The sequence below is a fragment of the Meles meles genome, chromosome 12 (assembly GCF_922984935.1).
Source record: "Meles meles chromosome 12, mMelMel3.1 paternal haplotype, whole genome shotgun sequence".
In the NCBI taxonomy this organism is placed as follows: Eukaryota; Metazoa; Chordata; class Mammalia; order Carnivora; family Mustelidae; genus Meles; species Meles meles.
This window is the reverse complement of record NC_060077.1, coordinates 24,173,131-24,194,733: the sequence shown is the minus strand read 5'-3', so window position 1 is coordinate 24,194,733 and position 21,603 is coordinate 24,173,131. Positions and strand designations below refer to the sequence as shown.

The following is a 21,603-nucleotide window of genomic DNA, read 5'->3' as shown; positions in this document are numbered from 1 at the left end:
GAGAGGAGGAAGCAGACTCCCCGCTGAGCAGAGAGCCTGAGCAGGACTCCTTCCCAGGACCCTGGGATCATGACCTGAGCCGAAGGCAGAGGCTTAACCCACTGAGCCACCCAGTCGCCCTTGTATTCTAAGTTTTTTGAGGTAAAATGTTGAAACAGATTTTTATAAATTAAGACAAAAATATTTACTGCAAACATACTTAATACCAAGAAAATCCAAGTAAGTTGACTAAGATACTAGAAAAATTGAGTTCAATAAAATAAGTAACATTTCACTTAGCGTTCCACCTAAGTTAGAAAATCTAGTGGAAAAAAAGAGGTACATTTATCATAGCAAAAATTATTTAAGAATAATGTAAATAAGAACTATGTATGATTTTATATAACAAAAACATTAAAACTATCAACTAAATTTTCCCTGAAATTTGACATGATTAATTTGAAATTTATGTGGAAGAATAAATAGGTTAGAATATCAAAGATTATTTTGATTATTTTGAAAAAATAAAACTAGTAAAAGGGCATTAATTTTAAAATAAAATAAAGCATACTTTTAAAAAGCAATTATGAAAGCAGTATGATGGTATTTGATTTGGTTATTATAACAATTTAAAACTCATCTATATAAGAATAACTATAGGAAGCTAGAAATTTCTATGGACAGCATGAGTTTTGGATTTTCAAAAAAGCAGATTATGAATTATTTATTGTTAAGATATGACCGTGCTTCAGGAAACAGAGGTTTATTTGTTTTGATTTGTTTTTAGGTTTCTTTTAAAGTTGGAACTGAGTGCTCGCTTCAGCAGCACATATACTAAAGTTGGAACTGATTTTGATACTTAGTATAGTCCCTGTGTTTTAGGATTGAAATTTTAAAATTTTATCTTTGAAGTGGTGGTGTTAAAATTGGTGAGGATTATAAGAAACAGCCTTTCCATTTGCTTTTTCTGTGGGCTTAGGAAAGGTTTGTGTGAAGGTTTTTTGTAAGAGTTTGTAGTCATGGATGAGAAATGTTAGGCTAGCATATTTGTTATAAAGATTAGTTTCAACTTTATTTGGCCTTATTAGCTTTGTTCTGTTTCATTGGTTCTAATGTGTCTAAAGAAGACAGCATAGGGGCAGCTGGGTGCTCAGTGGGTTAAAGCCTCTTTCAAAGTGATACATAATTGGGGATGTTTTTTGTACAGGTTTTGTTTGTTTATGTCAGTTTTTAATAAACATAAATGTAGGACAGAGTTGTCTGTTGACTGTCAAATTTAGCTCAGGTCATGGTCCCAGGGTCCTGGGATTGAGCCCCGCTGGGGGCTCTCTGCTCAGTGGGGAGCCTGCTTCCCTTCCTCTCTCTCTGCCTGCCTCTCTGCCTACTTGTGATCTCTGTCAAATAAATAAATAAAAATCTTTAAAAAAAAAAAAAAGAAGAAGACACCATATACAGCCATGGTGTTCTTGGTAGAATGCTATGAAATAGTGACATCTTTTATTATATCTTTCAAATGCATATAGACACTGATAAGTAGAAAATGATTCTGTGACATGTACTTATAATAACTTTGTATCATCAGCACATGTCTGGAATAAAGTAGCCTGTTCAACTAAGAATGTTGATTTGTTTTTTCAGGTTTTCATGCTGACGTTCATTTGCTAATTTATTTTTGTTGTCTGGTGCTAGAAGACAAAAGGTAACTCATGCCAAAGACTTAAAAAATTTGTGATAGATGGGCGCCTGGGTGGCTCAGTGGGTTAAGCCGCTGCCTTCAGCTCAGGTCATGATCTCAGGGTCCTGGGATCGAGCCCCGCATCGGGCTCTCTGCTCAGCGGGGAGCCTGCTTCCCGTCTCTCTCTCTCTGCCTGCCTCTCTGCCTACTTGTGATCTCTGTCTGCCAAATAAATAAATAAAATCTTTAAAAAAAAAAATTTGTGATAGAAAAGTTTTAAGTACGGAGAATTATATATTAATTTCTTTGTGAATTGGAGACAGCTGACCACATTTTTAAATAATAGTTTTATTACAATATAATTCACCTACCATAAAATTCACCCTTTTGAAAAAGTGTACAATTCAGCGATTTTTTTTTTCATATATTCACAAAATTGTGCAGCCACTATCCAATTCCAGAACATTTTCATCTCACCTAAAAGAAACCCGGTATCCATTAGCAGCCGCTCCTCATATCTCTACCACCCCCCCTCACTCCTCAGACCCTAGCAGTCACTAATCTACTTTCTGTCTCTATAGATTTTCCTGTTCTGGACATTTCACATAAATGTAATCATACAATCAAATGTAATCACACAAATGTGGTCACTCTCATTTTTTGCAGCAAAATATCTGAATCCAAAAACATCAGCAATCTTACCAAATCATATTTGAGCAAAGCTTTAGCTTTATTGCTAGGCTGTATTCCACATCTCAGGAAGTGGGTGACTCATGAAAGTGTGCATTCAATGGTGAATTCGTCAAACTAATAAAGGGAACATTTCAAGGAGATGCTCTTTTGTTTAGAATTATTGGTATTACAAGAGGGAGGAATGGTTAGGAGAAATGTGACTAAGACAACCCTTTAAAGTATTAAATGAGAAAAGAAAATAATTAAAAATATTTGTACATTTTAACTAAATCTTTACCCCTGTTTCTGTGTTTTTTTGCTATTCAATTTTTGCCATTTACAATACAGAACAAACTCCAGCTGCTCACAGGAGGAGTTATCTTCCGCATTGTGTTCCATATGCAGACGACTGCTAGTGATTGTTCTCAGTGGTGTAATTGATAAATTTTTGTAGTGATTGGATCTTCTGAATTCCTTACTATGCATGTCAGTTAGTCGCTATCTTACATTCAGAAAAACGGAAATTTCTTTAGGACCTTAATTCCTCTTGCTTAATTTGGTAATCAGAATGTCCACCGTCTGACCCATTCATATACTTCTGAAATAAGAAGAAAAAGCCTTTCCTGTTTTTATATGGGTGGCCAGATAGACAGCACTTTTAAAAATTAGCATATGAATGTTTTGACTCTCTTACTTAAGACAGCCTGTCAGTTTGGCAGCTCTGAGCCTGTTATTGCTGTGTCTTCTCTTTTTTCATTTTCATGTTTTGACAAATGAGATTGTACTTTTGACAAGTGATTTGTACTTCATCTAAAGATTTCAGACTGTTTTTAATTTATTTATTAAACTATCTAAAGATCATTTTATCCATCCATTTTTTGGGTAATGTGAGATTTTCCCTCATACAAATGAAAATAGAAAGTGATAGTATTGAAATTCCTTCAATTAAAAAAATCGGACAAATAAATGATTTTTCAGAATAATTATTTTCAGAAGCTTGTGTCTCTCATAATTGAATATCTTTAGACTTAGTCCAGGTGTAGTGCTGACTTCAGGGAAATGGCCCCTTTTTGAGTCTGAAATCCTTTTGGAACTGAGGGATTTTACAAATATCCCTTGATAAATGAGTAGGTTCCATGCTGAAAATTTTACTGCAAAGGAAATTATATGTGTTTTATCTTACATGTAACTGACATTAAATTGACTCATTTATTCAACAGTCATTTAATGAGGACCTAGTGCATGTTGGGAACTCTCCTAAGTATTGGACTTTTATAGTGGTGAACAATACAGATACCATTCCATAGACATTATAATCTGTTGGGTGACACACAGATCAAATGAATAAATAATACAATTTCAAATTATAATAAGTGAGTTGAAGAAAACAAAGTAATAGACTATATAGTAAATGTGGGGAGGGGAATTAATTTTGGTGAGGAGGCCTTCTTGAGGGCTTGCTATTTGAAAAGAGAACTGAATATTGAGAAGGAAGTACCTATTCTGGAGGACGAGAATTCCAGGCAGATAGGATTGCAACCACCAAGGTCATGAAAGAAGCATAAGAAGGCAGGTCTGGCTGTGGCTCAGTAAAGGGAAAGTATGGTAAGAGATGAGAGTGAAGGGTAGAAGCCAGATTATGTAGGGCCTTGTAAGCCATGATAAAGGCTTTGTATCTTATTCTTTGTGCAAAGGGAGGCCTTAAGGGATCTTTATTTTTATCTTATTTTATTTTAATTTATTCAAATAAATTAATTTGTTTTTAGTAGGCTCCACATCCAGCATGGAGCCCATTGTGGGGCTTGAACTCACTCATGACTCTGGGACCAAGACCTGAGCTGAGATCAAGAGGGGGCATTTGGGCATCTGGGTGGCTCAGTTGGTTAAGTGACTGCCTTTGGCTCGGGTTATGATCCCGGAGTTCCGGGATTGAGTCCTGCATTGGGCTCCCTGCTCCATGGGGAGTCTGCTTCTCCATCTGACCTTCTCCCCTCTCATGCTCTCTTCACTCTCTCTCTCTCTCAAATAAATAAATAGAATCTTAAAAAAGAGTGGGACGTTTAACTGTTTTTTTTTTCCTTTGTGAAAGGCGCCTCCCCCTTTTAAGATATAAATTTAAGTAATCTCTGCACCCAAAGTGGGGCTCAAGCTTAAAACCCCAAGATCAAGAGTTGTATGCTCTGCTGACTGAGCCAGCCATCCACCTCTTTGAGTGGATTTTAAACAGTGGAAATACATAATCTGATTTACATTGTAAAACGATCATTCTAGAGGCACCTGGGTGGCTCATTTGGTTAGGCACCTGCTTTTGGCTCAGGTCAAGATCCCAGGATCCTGGGGCACCTGGGTGGCTCAGTGGGTTAAGCCTCTGCCTTCAGCTCGGGTCATGATCTCAGGGTCCTGGGATCGAGCCCCACATGGGGCTCTCTGCTCAGCAGGGAGCCTTCTTCCTCCACTCTCTCTATCTGCCTCTCTGCCTACTTGTGATCTCTCTGTCAAATAAATAAATAAAAAAAATCTTAAAAAAAAAAAAAAAAAAAGATCCCAGGATCCTGGGATCGAGCCCTGTGTGGGGCTCTCCACTCAGCAGGAGTCTCTTTGTCCCTCTGTCCCTCCTCCTGCTTGTGCATTCTCTTTCAAATAAATAAATAAAATCTTTAAAAAAAAAAATCATTCAGGCTACATGGAGAGACCGAATCACAGGAAGCAAAGTGGAAGCTATTGTAGTAGTCCAGGTGATATTAATGGCATAAAGAAGACGTGGTAGATGTGATGAGAAGTGACAGAGTTTGGATAAGAATTTGTAGATAGAAAGTTGAGGACTTGCTAGTTAGATGTTGAGGACAAGGCAAGGAGAGGAACCAAGGTAACTAAAGTTTTTGGACTGAGCTCCTGGGTGAATAGAGATGCCATTAATTGAGATAAAATACAAAGAAAGACCAGATTCTTGGGGGAAAATCAAGAGTGATGTTTGGGCTATATATATAAGTCTGAGTTGTTTGTTGGACTTCTTAGTGGAAATGTCGAGTTGGCAGTCATTTCTACAAGTCTGGAGCTCAGTAGAGAGAGAGGTATTTGAGGCATAAATAAGGGTGCCGTCAATTAAGAGATGGTATTTAGAGGCTTAGGAGTGGCTCACATCTCTGAGGGAGTAATTATAGGTAGACAAGGGGGCAGAAAACTGGGCCTTAAAATGTTCCACCTTGGGGCGCCTGGGTGGCTCAGTGGGTTAAAGCCTCTGCCTTCAGCTCAGGTCATGGTCCCAGGGTCCCAGGGTCCTGGGATCGAGCCCCGCATCGGGCTCTCTGCTCAGCGGGGAGCCTGCTTCCCTTCCTCCCTCTCTGCCTGCTTCTCTGCCTACTTGTGATCTCTGTCTGTCAAATGAATAAATAAAATCTTTAAAAAAAAAAGTTCCACCTTATACATATTGGTTCATGTAAAAGAAAAATTTATGTTTCAATATAAACAAAATCAAATGTCTCCATGGGAGTCAGCCAAGGTTCTTAGTTGCAAGTAACAGAAAGTAATTGCAACTGTGTAAATCAGAAGGTACCTGTAGCTTAACCATAAGGGTGCCACAGTAGCCCTGGGTGCCAGAGCTGGAACTGCCATTGATGGAGCTGGATGATGGAGACCATGATGAGCTCCGCTGGCACTGATGACATGGTAACTGGATGTTGCTGTGGCTACTGCTGGAGTAAATTCTCTCTGACACTATTCTTTATGTCACTATTCCTGTGTCACTTGCTTTCCCTTCAAAGCTCTGGCAAAGAATTGAACCTAGGTATGGGTCTTCATCCTAGCTATAGGGTGGTAGGGTAGAGTAATCATCTGACCTTTTTGGTTTTTGTCATGAAGATAATCAGATTAGCACAGTAAAACAACAACAACAACATTAAACATACAGCATTATGTATGGGATCTGTTATGTGTATAATTATATATTTTAGCTATATATAATTTAGTCCTCACAATAGCTATGTTTAGGTAGGGGCTTTTATCATCTCCATTTCACGGAGTTCAAGATTAAGGTACAGAAAAAGAGTAATCCAGGTCATACAGCCAGTATATGGTGGGTCTGAGGTTTGTATCAGGCAGTATGGGCCACATAAACATTACTGCCTCACATCTTCCACCCATCTCAACTGGGCGGTGAATTTTGTTGTATTTGGATTATAGCATTGCTCCAGATTTAGTTACGTGTCTCTCGCTATCTTCTTGCTCCAAACTCTATCCCTAAGGGATCTTTTTTTTTTTTTCACTGAAAGCTTTTTAATATCATCATTATGGGAATGAGCCCCAAATCTATAGCTATAGCTACAAATACATATCCTTAGTTCCAGACCATACCTCTACCTACCCACTCCATATTCCTGTGTATCTCTATTCTGTGTCTCTTTTTCTTTCTTTTTTTTTTTTTTTAAGATTTTATTTATTTATTTGACAGACAAAAATCACAAGTAGGCAGAGAGGCAGGCAGAGAGAGAGGGGAAGCATACTCCCCGCTGAGCAGAGAGCCTGATCGGGGCTCGATTCCAGGACCCTGAGATCATGACCTGAGCTGAAGGCAGAGGCTTAACCCACTGAGACACCTAGGCGTGCCTCTGTGCCTCTTTTCTTAAAAGGTGATGAAACATTTTGAGATCCTACTCTTTCTGTCCCTTTCATGTAACAGGTCCTTAGAATCTGTTTGACTTCGGAAGTGTCTCTTAAGAAGGCCCCTTTTCTGTTTCTGCTGCTCTAAATCAAGGCCTCTTCTCTCCTATTGAGCTGTTGCAACAGGAACTTATTTGGCCTTCCTGTCTTTATTGTTCTCCCATTCTTTCTGTTGCTCACAGTACTTCCATAGTTAGCATAAAAATCTAATGGGTTTGCCAATACCTTGATTAAAACCCTGTGCCGCTCATCATTATGTTCGAGGTCAGAAGTTAAGAACAAGGCTTTAGAATTGGAGTTAAATTTCCTTTTGACCACTTTCTGGCCATGATAATTTGAGAATTTACTTCACCATTAGGCTTAATTTCTTCTTCTGTAAAATGGGTATGCTAATAGTTCCTCCCCATGAGGGTGTTAGGAAGAATCAATGAAATAAAATATATAAAATACTTTAACGGACTCAATAAATGATAGGCATTGTTGTTAAAGATAATATCACTGACACTCTTCTAACCTTAACTCCATCACTCCTTGCCCTGCATTAGGTCTCAGATCTATTGGATGACTTACTAATGTGACCCAATTTTCATACTTCCATGTTTTGGCTCATGCTCTGTTTCTTCAATCTGAAATACTCTTCCCAAACCCTTTCTCTGCTTGTTGAAAGGATACTGTGCCACCTCTCCTATAAACCTTTCTCATTTAACCGCAGTCAGAATTAATTGCTCATTAGGGCTTCCATAGTCTTAAGGAGAGAATATACCATTATTTAGTCCATTCTTTTAGCACCTAGCTTGCACTAAGAGCTTGGGCTCTGAAGACTCAGACAAACAGTAAGATCAGTAAATGTTAGTTAGTTGCTATCGTTGTTGTTATTTTTATTAGTTGTCTACCTGTCTTCTTCTTCAGCCTCCACCAGATTGCTATCTCCTCAAGGGCAAAAATCATGTGATGCCTTTTTTGTATCCTTCCACACTGTCTAGTACAGTACAGTCCCTTGTATATAATGAGTTCGTGAGTCAATGTGTTTTGGATTTAAAGGGTGGGGCTTTTTTCTCTGACACTGCCTGATAGTGGAAAGAAGTGAGGTGGGTAAGGTAAGGGGGATCCTTTCTGGATGTTATGGAACAGTTTCCCTCCTGAGGAATAGGACCATGGTCTTGCATCAGCTTGGCTGTTGTGGCAGAATTCTTACTGTAACAAGTTATATTAGTTTTCTTTCTTTTGCAAAGCAAGGCCTTCATATTCTGAAAGCAAACAATTGTGTGAAATATCACTAATGAGACAAAATTTTTTTATTTCAAATATCCTTCTACTTTTGTCCCTTTATTTCCTAACCCCTCTTTAAATACTTGATACTTGAAAATAATTTGGTCTTTAGGAAAATTAATATATTTTCCAAATACTGTTTCACATTGAGTTGAATATTCTACTTACAAACACAATAAATGTAAATAAGTATGAGGCTAGCTTTTTCAGGCATTTACCCTGTGATCAAAGACAGACATATCATTCCTAAAGAAATCTTAAGAAAATTTACAACAATGAAAAAAGCTATGTTTTCTTTATTCATTTCCTCTTTCTTGCTTTTGTTCAGATTTGAATAGGCAAGTAGTTATTGAGGAAAATACTATTTTAATAAACTGTTTTACAATATCTGCTTGTAGAGAAGTGATTTGTGAAGTGCTCTGTTAAAAAATAAAGCAATTGTGAAAAATGCCTTTTAGTAGCTATGGATCTGAGAAACTGTGTTCTTGCTGTTTGATACTGGATCCTTTTGAAATAGCAAGCTGAATTATGACATTTTGAACTGTGTTAGCTTGGTAATTTTATATAAATAATTACTAATGGAGAAAGTATATTGGTATAATAATAATTCTATAAATATTTCAGATATAATTACTGATTCAATTTGGATTGAGCAAAATAAAGACATAAAATAGGTAAGGTGATTTAAGGTCGTCCTGGTATTTAATGGTCCTCTTTCGAGTGATACCTATTGGATGAAACCTGAAATACTCACCAGACAGCAGGGGAAGAAATGCCATACAAATAAGTGAGCCAAAGTAAATACACTTAAATGACTGAAAATGAGTTTAAAATCTCAGATCATTTCAAAGTTTTCAATTGAATCTGTCTTTCCATAGAAACACAAATATAGGGGTACCTGGGTGACTCAGTTGGTTGGACATCTGCCTTCAACTTGGGTCATGATCTCAGGGTCCTGGGATCCCTCTGTGGGGCTCTCTGTGTATAGGGGAGCCTGCTTCTTCCTCTCCCTCTGCCTCAGCCTCCCCTCCCCCAACTCAAGCACTCCCACACTCTCTTTCAAGTAAATGAATAAAATCTTAAAAAAAAAAAGAATCAAAAAGGAAAAATATATATTTCTCTGTCTTCTTTCCTGATACAGCTAACTGTTCTCAGACTCCTGCTCTCCCCTAGTTTGAAGAACTTTGTCTTTTATAAAGTCCAGCATGGTCTGGGTATTGGAGATTACTCTTCAGTCCACAGACCATGCATGGTGGTATGCATATGGATTCACAGATGCCTTCAGAAACCGCACCCCCCCCCAGATTAGGAACCATGTAGTTCCCTTAATTTACATATGGGAAAGTGAGGCCTTGAGTGGCTTAAGTCAGCAGTCACAAATTATGCCATGCAGATGGAATTTAGACCTACAGGCATGTTTTGTTTGGCCTGTTAGGATGCTTTAAAATTTTCGAGCAAACAGTTAAATACAGGAGATTTTTAGCTTCTCATGAAAATTTAGAGTTTCTGGCAGTGTTAGACTGATACTCCTGCATGACATCAATTGAGAAAAGTTATGTCTCAGCTACCTCTTTTACATTACTCATGTATCTTCAGCTTTACAATACTCACAGTTCCCTTGTGTCTCATCCGTGTGTGTCACTTACTCATGTCACTTGCCCTGCCCTTCTGAAAATTTTTGTTATATCAGTAAATCAGAGACAGAGTAGAAAATAGAAATTTTTCTCTTGACCCCTAAGCAATTGTAGATTTCTGCTTTCATTGATTTATAGGCCTTGGGCTCTACCCCTTTCATTGCCATTGACTTGCTGTGTGGCATTGAGCAAGTTACTTAACCCTTCGGAAGTTTAGCTTTGATATCTGTCAAATGGTCCTTGTAAGCATACTAATAGTTTACATAGTTTAAAAAAATCTAAAGGTTTATATTTAAAAAAGCCTTCTAATATTAATATTATAAAGTTAATATTTTATTACATATCATAGTGCTTAAAAATGCTGCTTCACCCAAAAAATGAAAAAAAACCCCACTAATTCAAAGGGATACATGCACCCCTGTGTTTATATAGCAGCATTATTTGCAGTAGCCAAATTATAGAAGCAGTCCAAGTGTCCCTGGATAGATGAATGGATCGAGATGTGGTATATATCTATCTAGCTATAATGGAATATTACTCAGCCATAAAAAAGAATGAAATCTTACCATTTGCAACAACATGGATGGAGCTAGAGACTATAATGCTAAGTGAAATAAGTCAGAGTAAGACAAATACCATATGATTTCACTCATGTGTGGAATTTAAGTAACAAAGCAAATGAACAAAGGAAAAAAAAGAAGAGAGAGACAAGCTAAGAAACGGACTCTTAACTGTAGAGAACAAACTGAGGGTTACCAGAGGGGAGGTTAGTAGGGGGGATGGGTGAAATTGGTATGGGGATTAAGGGGAGCACTTGTCGTGATGAGCACCAACTGACGTGTATGGAAGTGCTGAATCCCCATATTGTTCACCTAAAATTAATATAACACTGTATATTACCTACATTGGAATTAAAATTTTAAAAAATGGAACTAGGTGACTGGGAAATTAATAGTAATGTCCAATACACAATTTACATACATGTATTACAATGTAAAAAATTTTAAAAATACTGCTTCAGTTATGCCCTTTGCCTACTATGAACACCTTCAGTGCCCTGCATTCTATAGGATATAGTCCAAATTTCTCTGCCTTAGAATGTTCCCTACCATTTGGTTGCGACAGACCTTGCCAAAGTACCTTTTACTTTTATGGAATGGAATTGACTTTGACTCTTTCACCATTCATCCCCTCACTATTTACAGTGATTTCTCCTCACTTTGGGAACACCTACTGACTATGTAACTCCTTTGTTGCTTAACTGACTAAGGCAATGCCTGCTTGTCTTTTTGTAGGTAGGTTGTCTGTTTTGTCCTAGCTTCTTTGTAATTTCTTGTAGCCTAGGGACTTCTTAGAACTTTGTGCCCTAAATGTTACTTTGTACCTAGCTAGCACTTTATATATGTTTGTTTGGTGAGGCCCTGGCCTCAGATGTCAGCAGCAGGAATTTGAAAGTGATGTCTAAGAAAGAAGGGATAGGGGGCGCCAGGGTGGCTCAGTGCGTTAAAGCCTCTGCCTTCAGCTCAGGTCATGATCTCAGGGTCCTGGAATCGAGCCCCGCATCGGGCGCTCTGCTCAGCGGAGAGCCTGTTTCCCCCTCTCTCTCTGCCTGCCTCTCTGCCTACTTGTGATCTCTGTCAAATAAACAAATAAAATATTAAAAAAAAAAAAGAAAGAAAGAAGGGATAGGACATGGTGATAGAGGAATGATAGAGGAATTCCTTAACATAAGGAATGATGTGAAGGTTTTTTTTCCTGGAAGAATGACAGAGCTATGGACAGATAAAGGAGAGTTGAGAAGAGAAACTGATTTTGGGGTAGATTGCTGAATTTGGTTTGCAATTTACTGAACTTTCCATGCTAGTAGGATATCCAGGTTAAGCTGTGTGGAATCATTTGGATATGTCAGAACATACACAGAGTGTTGGTGTTATTTACTGGTATTATTTGACTGCTGACTACTGTATATAATTTCAAGAGCGGGGATAGCCTCTTACTCATATTTCTAGTACCTGGAACAAAGGCTGGCAAATAATAGGTGGTTAAGCCATAGGCATTTCATAGTTTTACTGGAATGAAAGGTAGCTATGATGCACGTCATGAAAGGGTCATAGGCTCTGGAGTCATGATATTGTGGGTCTGAATACCAGCCCTACCACCTTCCATGTGTTGTGGTCTTGGTTGAGCACCTGGCCCCTCTGAATCTCAGCATCCTCATCTGGCACATGGAACAGTAAGACCTTCCTTGCAGAGCTTGAGATAATGAATGTAAGCATAGGTCCTGGCAGACAGTAGTGGTTTATGAAATAGTACCTATTCATTCAGCTCTAATTGTTAATATTATTACCATAAAAAGGACAGTGCTTTCATCATTGGATTTCAGACACTTTGGCTTGGAAAAGATCTCAAAAGTAATCTGTTTCAGGTATTTTAATAACATTTGTAATCATGTATAATTAGTGTTCAATCTGCATATAATGACCCACATCAGCTGATCCTGTCAATGCATCTAGAACTTGAAGAGTAATAAGTTAAACATTGTTGGAGCCTGGACTCATAGTACATCAGTTACTTATTATTAGGTACATTAGTATTCTGGTAGCTTACACCACCCATTATATTCCCATCTATCAAAATAGCCTCGTGGTGGGATGGGAATTGATAGACGTGTTGGATGACAAATAATAGTGGAATTACATAGTATCTCGTGTTTGGAGAAGTGTCTCCTTAAATAAGATGGAATCATTTTACAGAAGACGAATGAAACAATCTCCGTAGCAGTAGTTTATAATAATAAAATTAGTGCTAGATTTAGAGAAGCAGAGTTTATTCTTGATTAATTTTTCAAACATCTTTTAAGATATCTGAAATCCTTTGTCTTCAGATCATACATTGAGATTTTGTAGTCTTTTGGTCTGGAGTCCCTTTTTACTTCTTTTTTTTTCTTCATGTGACTAACAAATTCAGATACATCTTTTGAAATGGTTTCCTGATTTTGTAAGCCTCTCCTGACTCTGATTCCTTAGGAGCTGTTAGGTGCCTCTCAAACTGTGTGCTTACTTTTTGCTTTGGAGCAGATGTCGTGGCACTAAGACCCAGAAACCGTTTGCTCTGTGTGGCTGGAGCTGGGCAGGCGGTGCTCACACTGAAGGGAAGGAAGTCATTAGTGCAGACTGAGCTGTGGAGTTGGGTTCTTGCAGGATTTCCTTCCAGCCTTTCCCCACTAAGGTTCTTGGGAATTAAAAAAAAAAAAAAAAATCTAAACACACAAACCAAGTTTTCCTATTTACAGTGTTCAGGGAAGGTAGGCATTTTGGGAAGGGCAGATCCTTCCCCCAAGTTAGCCAAGAAGGAAGAAAAAAAAAAAAAAAAACAGCGTAAAGAAGCTCTGATTACAGATCTTTGGAATTTTCTTTGCTAAATTTTACAAACGAGAAATACACCCAGAATTTTGGGAATTGCTCCAGGCTGCGCGTGAGGGTTTGATTGCTTGTCTAATCTTTTTTTGAGAAGAGGAGAATTCGCCAAAAGGGGTTTGGATGGCAGGAGCCCGGCTCGGTTTCTGCATCAGCTCTCGTCCTGAGTCTCTTCTCTAAGGGAGGGTCTCTGCAGCCGGCTTGGAGACCCCCTGCCGCAGGCTCCTTTTGCGGGCGCTGGCTGGGTTGGGGGGGGGGCGGGAAAATGCCCCGCTCTCGCTGGAGTACGCTGGTTACTGCTGGGACTTCCTAGCCCGGTGGGAAGTGTGTTCCTGGTGTGGGGATACTTTTCATTGAACTGAAGGCGAAAAGACTGGACTCTCCTGGGCATTTTCCCTTCGCAGTGAATATGGGAAAGAATTAGGGGGTGGGAGGGAGGCAGCATGACTTGCAGTCGCTGCTGCCCTGCATCTGCCCCCAGCCCCCAGCCAGCATCTTGATGTTCCACGTATCGGCTGTACAAATATGATGAAATGGCAGCCCCGGAAGAAGGTAAGTGTCCTGGAGTGGGGATGGGGCCCTGATACCCGACACAGGGAAGGGTGACTGGGGGCGGTTGCCCTCGGGTCCCTCCATCCCTTCCGTAGTTCGCTGGGTTGGCCGGACTAGCAGCTCTGTCCCTTTAGGGACTTGGCGCCAGTCCCTCAGGGACGAGTTACCAAGTCAAGTCTGCGTCCACTGCCCTCTTAAGTTTTTCCTTCTTCGTATGCCTGGACTCTCAGGGGTGACAGCTCAGGAAAACACCCGTGTGCTTTAGAAGCCCCATGAAGCCAGCGACACGGTTAGCTTTGCAGGACCCAGCCAAGTGCTGCCAGAGTCCAAGGACTCGGTGGCGCCCTGTCTCTGGGGGGCCATTTGGGGTTGCACCCCCGACACATTCCAGTGTCCCTGCAGGTGGGTGTAGTAGCACCTACTTCCCCAAGGGGTTAATAGGTTGCGAGCCGCTGGCAGCTGCTTCCCAAGGGCCCCGCTGGGGGGCGAGCATCCCCAGCACAACCGCCCAGCAGCTGGTTCCTGGGCAGCCGGGCCGCGGGGCCTCCAGCCCCAGCGCCTGGGGCCGAGCGGGGCCTTCTGCCTGTGGGGCTCCCGGGCCGGCGCGTGGGCCGGCGCGAGTGCGCGCGCCGGCCATTGTGCACGGGTGTGTGTCTGTGTGTGTCAGCGTGCACGGGCGTGTGTGCATCGATCGTGGGGAAGAGGGGGAGGAGGCACTTTGCTTTTTTGCGAGATTATTTCCTAATATGGCTCCTTTGTTGAGAACTCAAGAAAAAAAAAATCCAGTGGTTCTATCAAAATAAATTGCTATTGGTCCCAGAAATAACGTTTCTAAATGTGGGACTGGTCCCTACCCCAGGACGCTCAGGGAAAAAGACAGCTTTCTTCAAGTTGTTGGCGGCTGAAGGTTTGGCTAGGGCTCCCTTTTGCTAACTTGTCTGACTAGCGCTGCTAGGTGAACCCAGTGGTTCACTGCATAGCAGGACTCTCCCCCACCCCCACCCCCCCTTCAAATACCTCATTTGGCTATGGTTTTTATTGACATTCTTCTGAAGGAAAACACAGCGAACTGAATGTGCTATGCCCCTCCCCAGCCTTGACCTGTCTCCTTAGCAGCTGCCTGGTGTTTTACTTGAACTAGCTAAACTGACTCTTTCTTTGTGGCATGTGTGATACCGTGTTTTACATCAGAGTTGAAATAGGAATCGTGTGTGAAATGATTCTCAGATATTGTGTGTTTGCTCTATTGCTAGAGAATCTAACAACCTTTCTTTAGTATAGCCTAAATTGAAAGGTTTTCTTTGATATCTAATTAATACAGTTTTGATCTCTGACACTAAGTCATTTCTTACCTCATCCTGAAGTCTGAATCTCTTTTATATTCTTTCTCATCATAGAACTTCTTTCAGTGAGATTGGTTTGATTTGCTTTAGTTAAGAGATCCCCCCTCCAATCCCTGACAAAGATTAGAGTCACATTAAGGAAAACCATAGAAGGAACTGTATAATTAAGCAATTTAAATACTGTGTATTCCTAAAGTGCTCCCTCTTTTCTTCTAGGTTTGTAAATTGCATATTTGGGGTACTTTTAAGATGTCTGCAAACTATACATTCATAAATGTCTGTTTTTTCTATTTTACCCAGTATGCAGTAACTCATGTAGTTATGTCTGTGGAAACCCCTCTGGGTACTGGTATTGCTTGAACCACGGAAGTATTATTCTTGGCAGTCAGGTGGATTTCTGGACTCTGGAAGATTCTGTTTCAAGTGTTAGGATTCACTCTGCAGTATTTACTCACTCTGTGATGCTTCAATTGCTATACCAGAAGGTTGTGTTTATTCACTGTATTCATAATCCCAAACCATCATGTTATAAAGATCCAGATATAATTCTACATAGTTTGTGGAAGATTAAAAAATAAGCTGAGCCATCAAATACTCTATGATTATTTGGTGGTGGCTTGAGAACAATTCTTGCTTCTTCTACATTGGAAATGGAAGCTTCTTTGGATGATACTCAGTGTTCAAAACCGGTAGGGCACCAGTAAGTCTTTACAAAGATTAGGTTTATTTTCTTATTCTTGAGAGAATACGCTCATGATCGGATCATTGCCATGGTTTCTGGCTGGGTCTGCTAACACATTTGTAGTAGAACAGTCACATGCCATGTGTTTTGCCAAACTGTTTCATAAAAAGCATTTACACTACAGATGAAAAGTGATGCTGCATTGATGGGATTTTAACAAAGCTAGGAAGAACATCTATAGAATGCTGGCTGCCCCAGATAGCATTTGCCTATAGCTGGGCTTTATGACTAGGATTGCTTGGAAATTGCTAGCAGGATCCTGTCAGCCACCAGTGCTGGCTTTTATAAAATGTGGGCTAACTATAAGAGAATGACCATAGGTTCTAGGTTTCTTTGTTTCTGAGCATGTAGCTGGGGTATAGCTTCTTAGTCCTCTTTGCTTACTTGCTGAGTTAAACTAAATACTAAAATTCAAGATGTGCACTCTGAAGTATTCAGTCAGGGTCCCCTAACTTTTCGCAAAGAAACCACCACAACATGATTAATCACTTTCCACCTCAGAATTAGCGAGGAGTTTAGGACCTAGTCTTCCCAGTCCTCCCACCAAGAGCCCTGTAAGTGCCCTAGAAAGTAAGATTGTGTGCAGTCATGTCATGGTAAGAATGGCATTTAATATCATGCATTGTTAAAGCTACCATTTTTAAAGCACCTGTGCTCTGCTAGTAGGCATCTCTACTTGTTCTATATACATTCATTTAACTCGCATCCAGGGAGGTGGTAGGTGTTACAGTTGCATTTTACAGATAAGGAAACAGGTTTAGAGAGGTGATGTGACTTACCCAGAGTCACACAGCATGGCAGGGACAGAGCTAGAATTGGACAGCCCTTGTTTACCTCAAGATGCGTGTTTTTCACCATTGTACTTGGGAATTTATCCAAGAAAGGTAAAGCCTAACTGCTGAGGCCATCTCAAAATACAAGGTTTGCCATAGCTTTGCTCCTGCATTTCTGGATACTGGCACCAAGATTTTCTTCTTCCCTCTCCTTCTTGAAGAAACATGATCATTTCATCTCTCTCTAAATTCTTGGAGCATTTAGAATCTATGTACTTTAGGCTGTCTTTTAAGTTTTTAGCAACCTTTTAAAAAAATCTCTTTATGTATGTATCTAATCTCTCAATTATACTTCAGGCTCCTTGAGTTCAGCAACCATATTTCATGGTTTTTTGTTTTTTGGTTTTTGTTTGGTGCCAAGGATAATATAGTTGCTCAGTAAGGTTTTTTTGGAAGAGAGAAAGAGGGAATCTTAAGTGGGCTCCATGGCCAGCACGGAGCCCTATGTGGGGCTTGATCTCAGTCATGACCTGAGCCAAAATCAAGAGTTGGACCCCCAACCGACTCAGCCACCTGAGCACCCCTCTCAATCAGTATTTGGTGTAAAAGTAAATAAGAACTATTACTTTGTAAAACTTGTATTTTTAGACTTTTTTATTCTAAGAAGTAGTCAGAAGTTTAAATGTAAAAAAAAATTCAAAAATTTCAGTTGACTCATAGATATTATACTGTGGTGGATTATTAAAGAGCTCCAGATTATATTGGCACTGAATTCTGGTCTTTTGTAGAGAATATTAGGAAGAGGACAGTCCTTCTTTCCACAAGATGTCTATGGCAGTCATTGTTAAGACGCACTACCAGAATCCATGGACCAGCCTCCTGATTCAGTGTCATAATCCTTTTATTAATGTAACCTTATTGGCCTGGCAAAATATACTTTCCCCTGTTTACACATTAAGTAGCTATCATGTAGCACATTATTTTTATCTTGTCTTGCAGAAATGATAGTAATTAAAATGCTCATCTCATAGAAACATGTTTGTTTACAATTCTGAAGTCTGCTCTTTAAAATCCAAGGATTAGTATCAGATAACATTGTGTAAATAAGACTGCAGTCAAAACCTGAGAGGAAAGCTGCTGCTGAATGGATTTTTTTCATTGCTTCTCTAATGTTATTTTACTGTTCACACATAATAAAAGATCATTAATAGGAATACGTCACATAAGCTACATTAATTATGTCATTTGAGAATCATATGATGTATTTATCTTGTTATACTTGTCACATTAATATAACGTGAATCTGGCTTCTTAAGTGACTTCTCTGATGGAGCTTCATTTAAAGAACTTGTTTGGAAGCTCGCTTGTAAGGATTCCATCCTGTAAATTTGTGTCTTGGAATAGCTTATTACTGTTAAAAAAAAAAGTGTATTTCAAATCCATATACTTTCTCTATGGCACAGTATTTTGTTTCTGGATTAGAAAGCTAAGTCTAAATTTTAACTTCACTAAATTATGTACTTACCTGCCTGAGTGCTGTGCTATGCTAGTTATTATGATACTATTAATTTTGGACCACAGCTTCTATAATAGTATAAAATTAGATGAAAAAATAATCAAAAGTAATTATAAAGTAATTGTGGGCAAAAGTAATTATAAAGAGAAGTCTCACAAATTTCATGATAAAGGTCTTTCTGCAAATCCGTTCTCTATACTATTCCCAGATCAGTGCAACCTAGAGACCCAGGTTTTAGTTCTGGCACTTCCCATGCCTTGTGTCCTTGGGCACGTCATTTAATCTTTCACATCTGACTCCCCACTGTTACAGGTTAGCACCTCATTATCACTTGCTGGATCTATTGCAAATGGCATCCTAATGATTTTCCTTTTTCTGGCCTCTTTTTTCCCCTCTGTTTTTTCCTTCTTACTCCTTTTAGAGTAATTTTTATCCCCCCCCCCCAATTTGTTCACATTATTCACCTCCTTAAAACCCTGCTGTGTCTCTACGTTGTCTCATAGAGGTCTTCAAAGTAGGTAAGCACACCTTGGGTTAGGGCCTGTGCAAGAAAATGACTGGGATAGGGGGAAAATATGAGAATGTCTGTTTTAATGTATTTTTTAATTTTAAAGAATAAGAAATTAAGTTTTACTGATCTTTCAGTATGGCTTGCCACTCCAATCATTTGTTCACCTTCAGTGTGCTGTGGGGTACTCTAGTTTCCATCATAAAAGATCTTGCCTTAGGTGGTTGGTTTTATTAGAAGAAGAAAAAAAAATGTGGTGTAGATTGTATAGTGATGAAGAGATGGGCTCTGCAGCTAGACTGCCTGGGTTTGAATTCTAGTTGAGCTGGCTTAGTAACTGTATAGCCATTACTTACCCTCTCTGTGCTTCTCATGTCTGCTCTACTGAAATGTGAATGGCACCTAGCTCTTCATGTGACTTAGAGGATACAGCGTAAATGTGTACAAGGAGTACCTCACACATAAAATGTGCATACCAGGTTTTTCCTGTGAGTATGACTGTATCCTATAGTGAAGCTGGCTGTGGCTCATCAGGCGCCTGTGCTTTTGCATTTACTCTTTCCTTGCCCTAGAGTACCTTTTCCTTGTCCTCTCCTTGACTTGCCTTCCTTTTGCCACTGCTCCTACTCTTAAGAGCTAACTCAGTCTTCTTCTCCTTAGTGAATCGTTCTATCATTGCTGGTCATTGGCATCTATCATTGCTGTACCCTCCTTTGACCATACTTATATGGGCTACAGTCATAGCCCTGTACTGTAACTGTCAGTGTGTCTGTCTCTACCAGTATAAGGTTTTGAAGGCATAGGCACAGAGTAGGAATTGAATGAGTTCTTTGAAAAAAATCTTTGAAAAAATGTAATGCGTTTATTGAACAAGATGGTCAATGATCTTCTTCTTCTTCTTCTTCTTCTTCTTTTAAGATTTTAAATATTTTTTGACACAGAGAGATCACAAGTAGGCAGAGAGGCAGAGGGAAGCAGGCTCCCTGCTGAGCAGAGACTGATGCAGGGCTTGATCCCAGGACCCTGAGACCGTGACCTGAGCCGAAGGCAGAGGCTTAACACACTGAGCCACTGAGGTGCCCCTGGTCAATGATCTTCAACCAGTTGGCAAGATTCTTCGACTTGCCAATTACTGGAGCTGCCTAACTTGCAAGTTTATCTCTACCCATTTCTCACACTCTTAGAACACCATATGGACTCTGAGTGAGCGTGATTTGTTAAAGGGGTATTCTTAACTATGCACCTATTAAAAATAAAGTCCAAGTGATGAGGTAGTGTTGCACAATATTTTGAAAGTACTGAGTCTATCATATACTTTAAAATGGTTAATTTTATATTATATAAAAAAGGGGGGAAGTAACAGTTATTTGTAACAGTTATTAAAGTAACAGTTATCAGTACAGCAACACCATGGTTATAAAACCCCTGGGGTAAATCTTTGCTTCCTTTAGCCTGAAATATTTTTGATTCCATAAGATTGGTAAGGAATGGTCATCTATAGAATACTACTTCCAGGAACATTCGAGAAGCTGGAAATGGTTGATAGACTTGATAAGAAGTGAAGGAAGTCAGCAGTGAGAAAATCTGATTTGGCACCTTTAGTGTTCAGGAGCTAGCCAGTAAACATTGCTGGTGTGAGAGGCTACAGAGTTTAATTGGCCCAACCTAAAAAAGGGCGCCAGCAGCCACTTTCATTTTGCTAGTCAGTTACAGTGATGACATGCTGTGGAAAACACTGTGGAAGCAAGAGAAAACCTGAAGTCCCGGCCGGCCCTGTCAGCTTGTGCTTCCACAGTGAATTCATTAAAACATTAATAACAATGTATGTCTCAGCTTTAAAATTTGCTTTTATTGATATGTTAAAACCCTGTAGTTTTTTTGAAAGCTATAAAAATTATATCATTTAACTGACATTTTCAGGATTTACATGAATCTTTTGTTCTGAACTTTCTTGTTAGTCCCCCCCACCCTTTTTGGTTTTTGTCGCTAAAAGGAGTATTCTCATTTGATTGAGCCCTTTGTTATTTATTGTGTTAGAATGTTGTCTTCGTTGTTTTGAGTAGTCTGTGCTTTTAGCATATATTTTAAGAAAAACCAGAAAATCGTGTCCTTTGGCTTCTATCTTCTTTGTAATAAATTTAGCATTCTAGAAAAGGTACGTGAAATGGGCTTGATGGCAATTGTCAAAACTGTCCATCAGCTTTTTGCCGGTAGATGTCTCTCAATTTGGACTTTCTTTTTTTTTTTTTTTTTAAAGATTTTTATTTATTTATCTATTTGACAGAGAGAGAGAGAGAGACAGATAGAGACAGAGACAGAGATCACAAGTAGGCAGAGAGGCAGGCAGAGAGAGAGGGTGAAACAGTCTCCCCACTGAGCAGAGAGCCCGATGTGGGGCTCGATCCCAGGACCCTGAGATCATGACCTGAGCCGAAGGCAGAGGCTTAACCCACTGAGCCACCCAGGCGCTCCTCAGTTTGGATTTTTAAAGGACTGAAATTTCTCTAGCTTATTTCTGATTATGTAAGTAAATGTCCATTCATGAATGCACCCATATTTCTAGCATTATATAATTGTGGGCATTAGTATTTTGGATTTATATCATGTCAGGGACTGAGACTTGTAGAGGCACAGATTTTGAGGCAATTCTGTTAGAGAGCAGTTAACATTTGGAATAGGGTCAAAGTAGAATTGGGAGCCAAGAGGTCATTGTGGGGATTCACTGTGTTTGGGTATGAACTCTCCCAACACACAATATACATACACTTGAACCTAGAAAGATAATAGCTGGGGGTAAGGAAGGAAGAAACTCATAAGGAAACTTTGTTGCACACTCTGGGATAACTTTGTTGCTTCCTATATTATCTT

The 21,603-nt window shown here is 39.5% G+C and overlaps 1 protein-coding gene across 3 annotated transcripts in view; it reads left to right on the top strand.

Annotated features, from left to right (window-relative positions):
- Positions 1-21,603, top strand: part of TTC28 (tetratricopeptide repeat domain 28) — a 647,342-nt gene that overhangs the window by 192,568 nt on the left and 433,171 nt on the right. Inside the window, exon 1 of one of the 3 annotated variants that reach the window (XM_046024509.1) lies at positions 13,123-13,853. The exons of the other annotated variants lie outside the window; for them this stretch is intronic. Coding sequence (XP_045880465.1) covers positions 13,827-13,853 — 27 coding nt within the window. The 5' untranslated portion in view covers positions 13,123-13,826. Of the gene's footprint in view, positions 1-13,122; positions 13,854-21,603 lie in introns of those variants that run through there. 3 annotated transcript variants of the gene reach the window in all.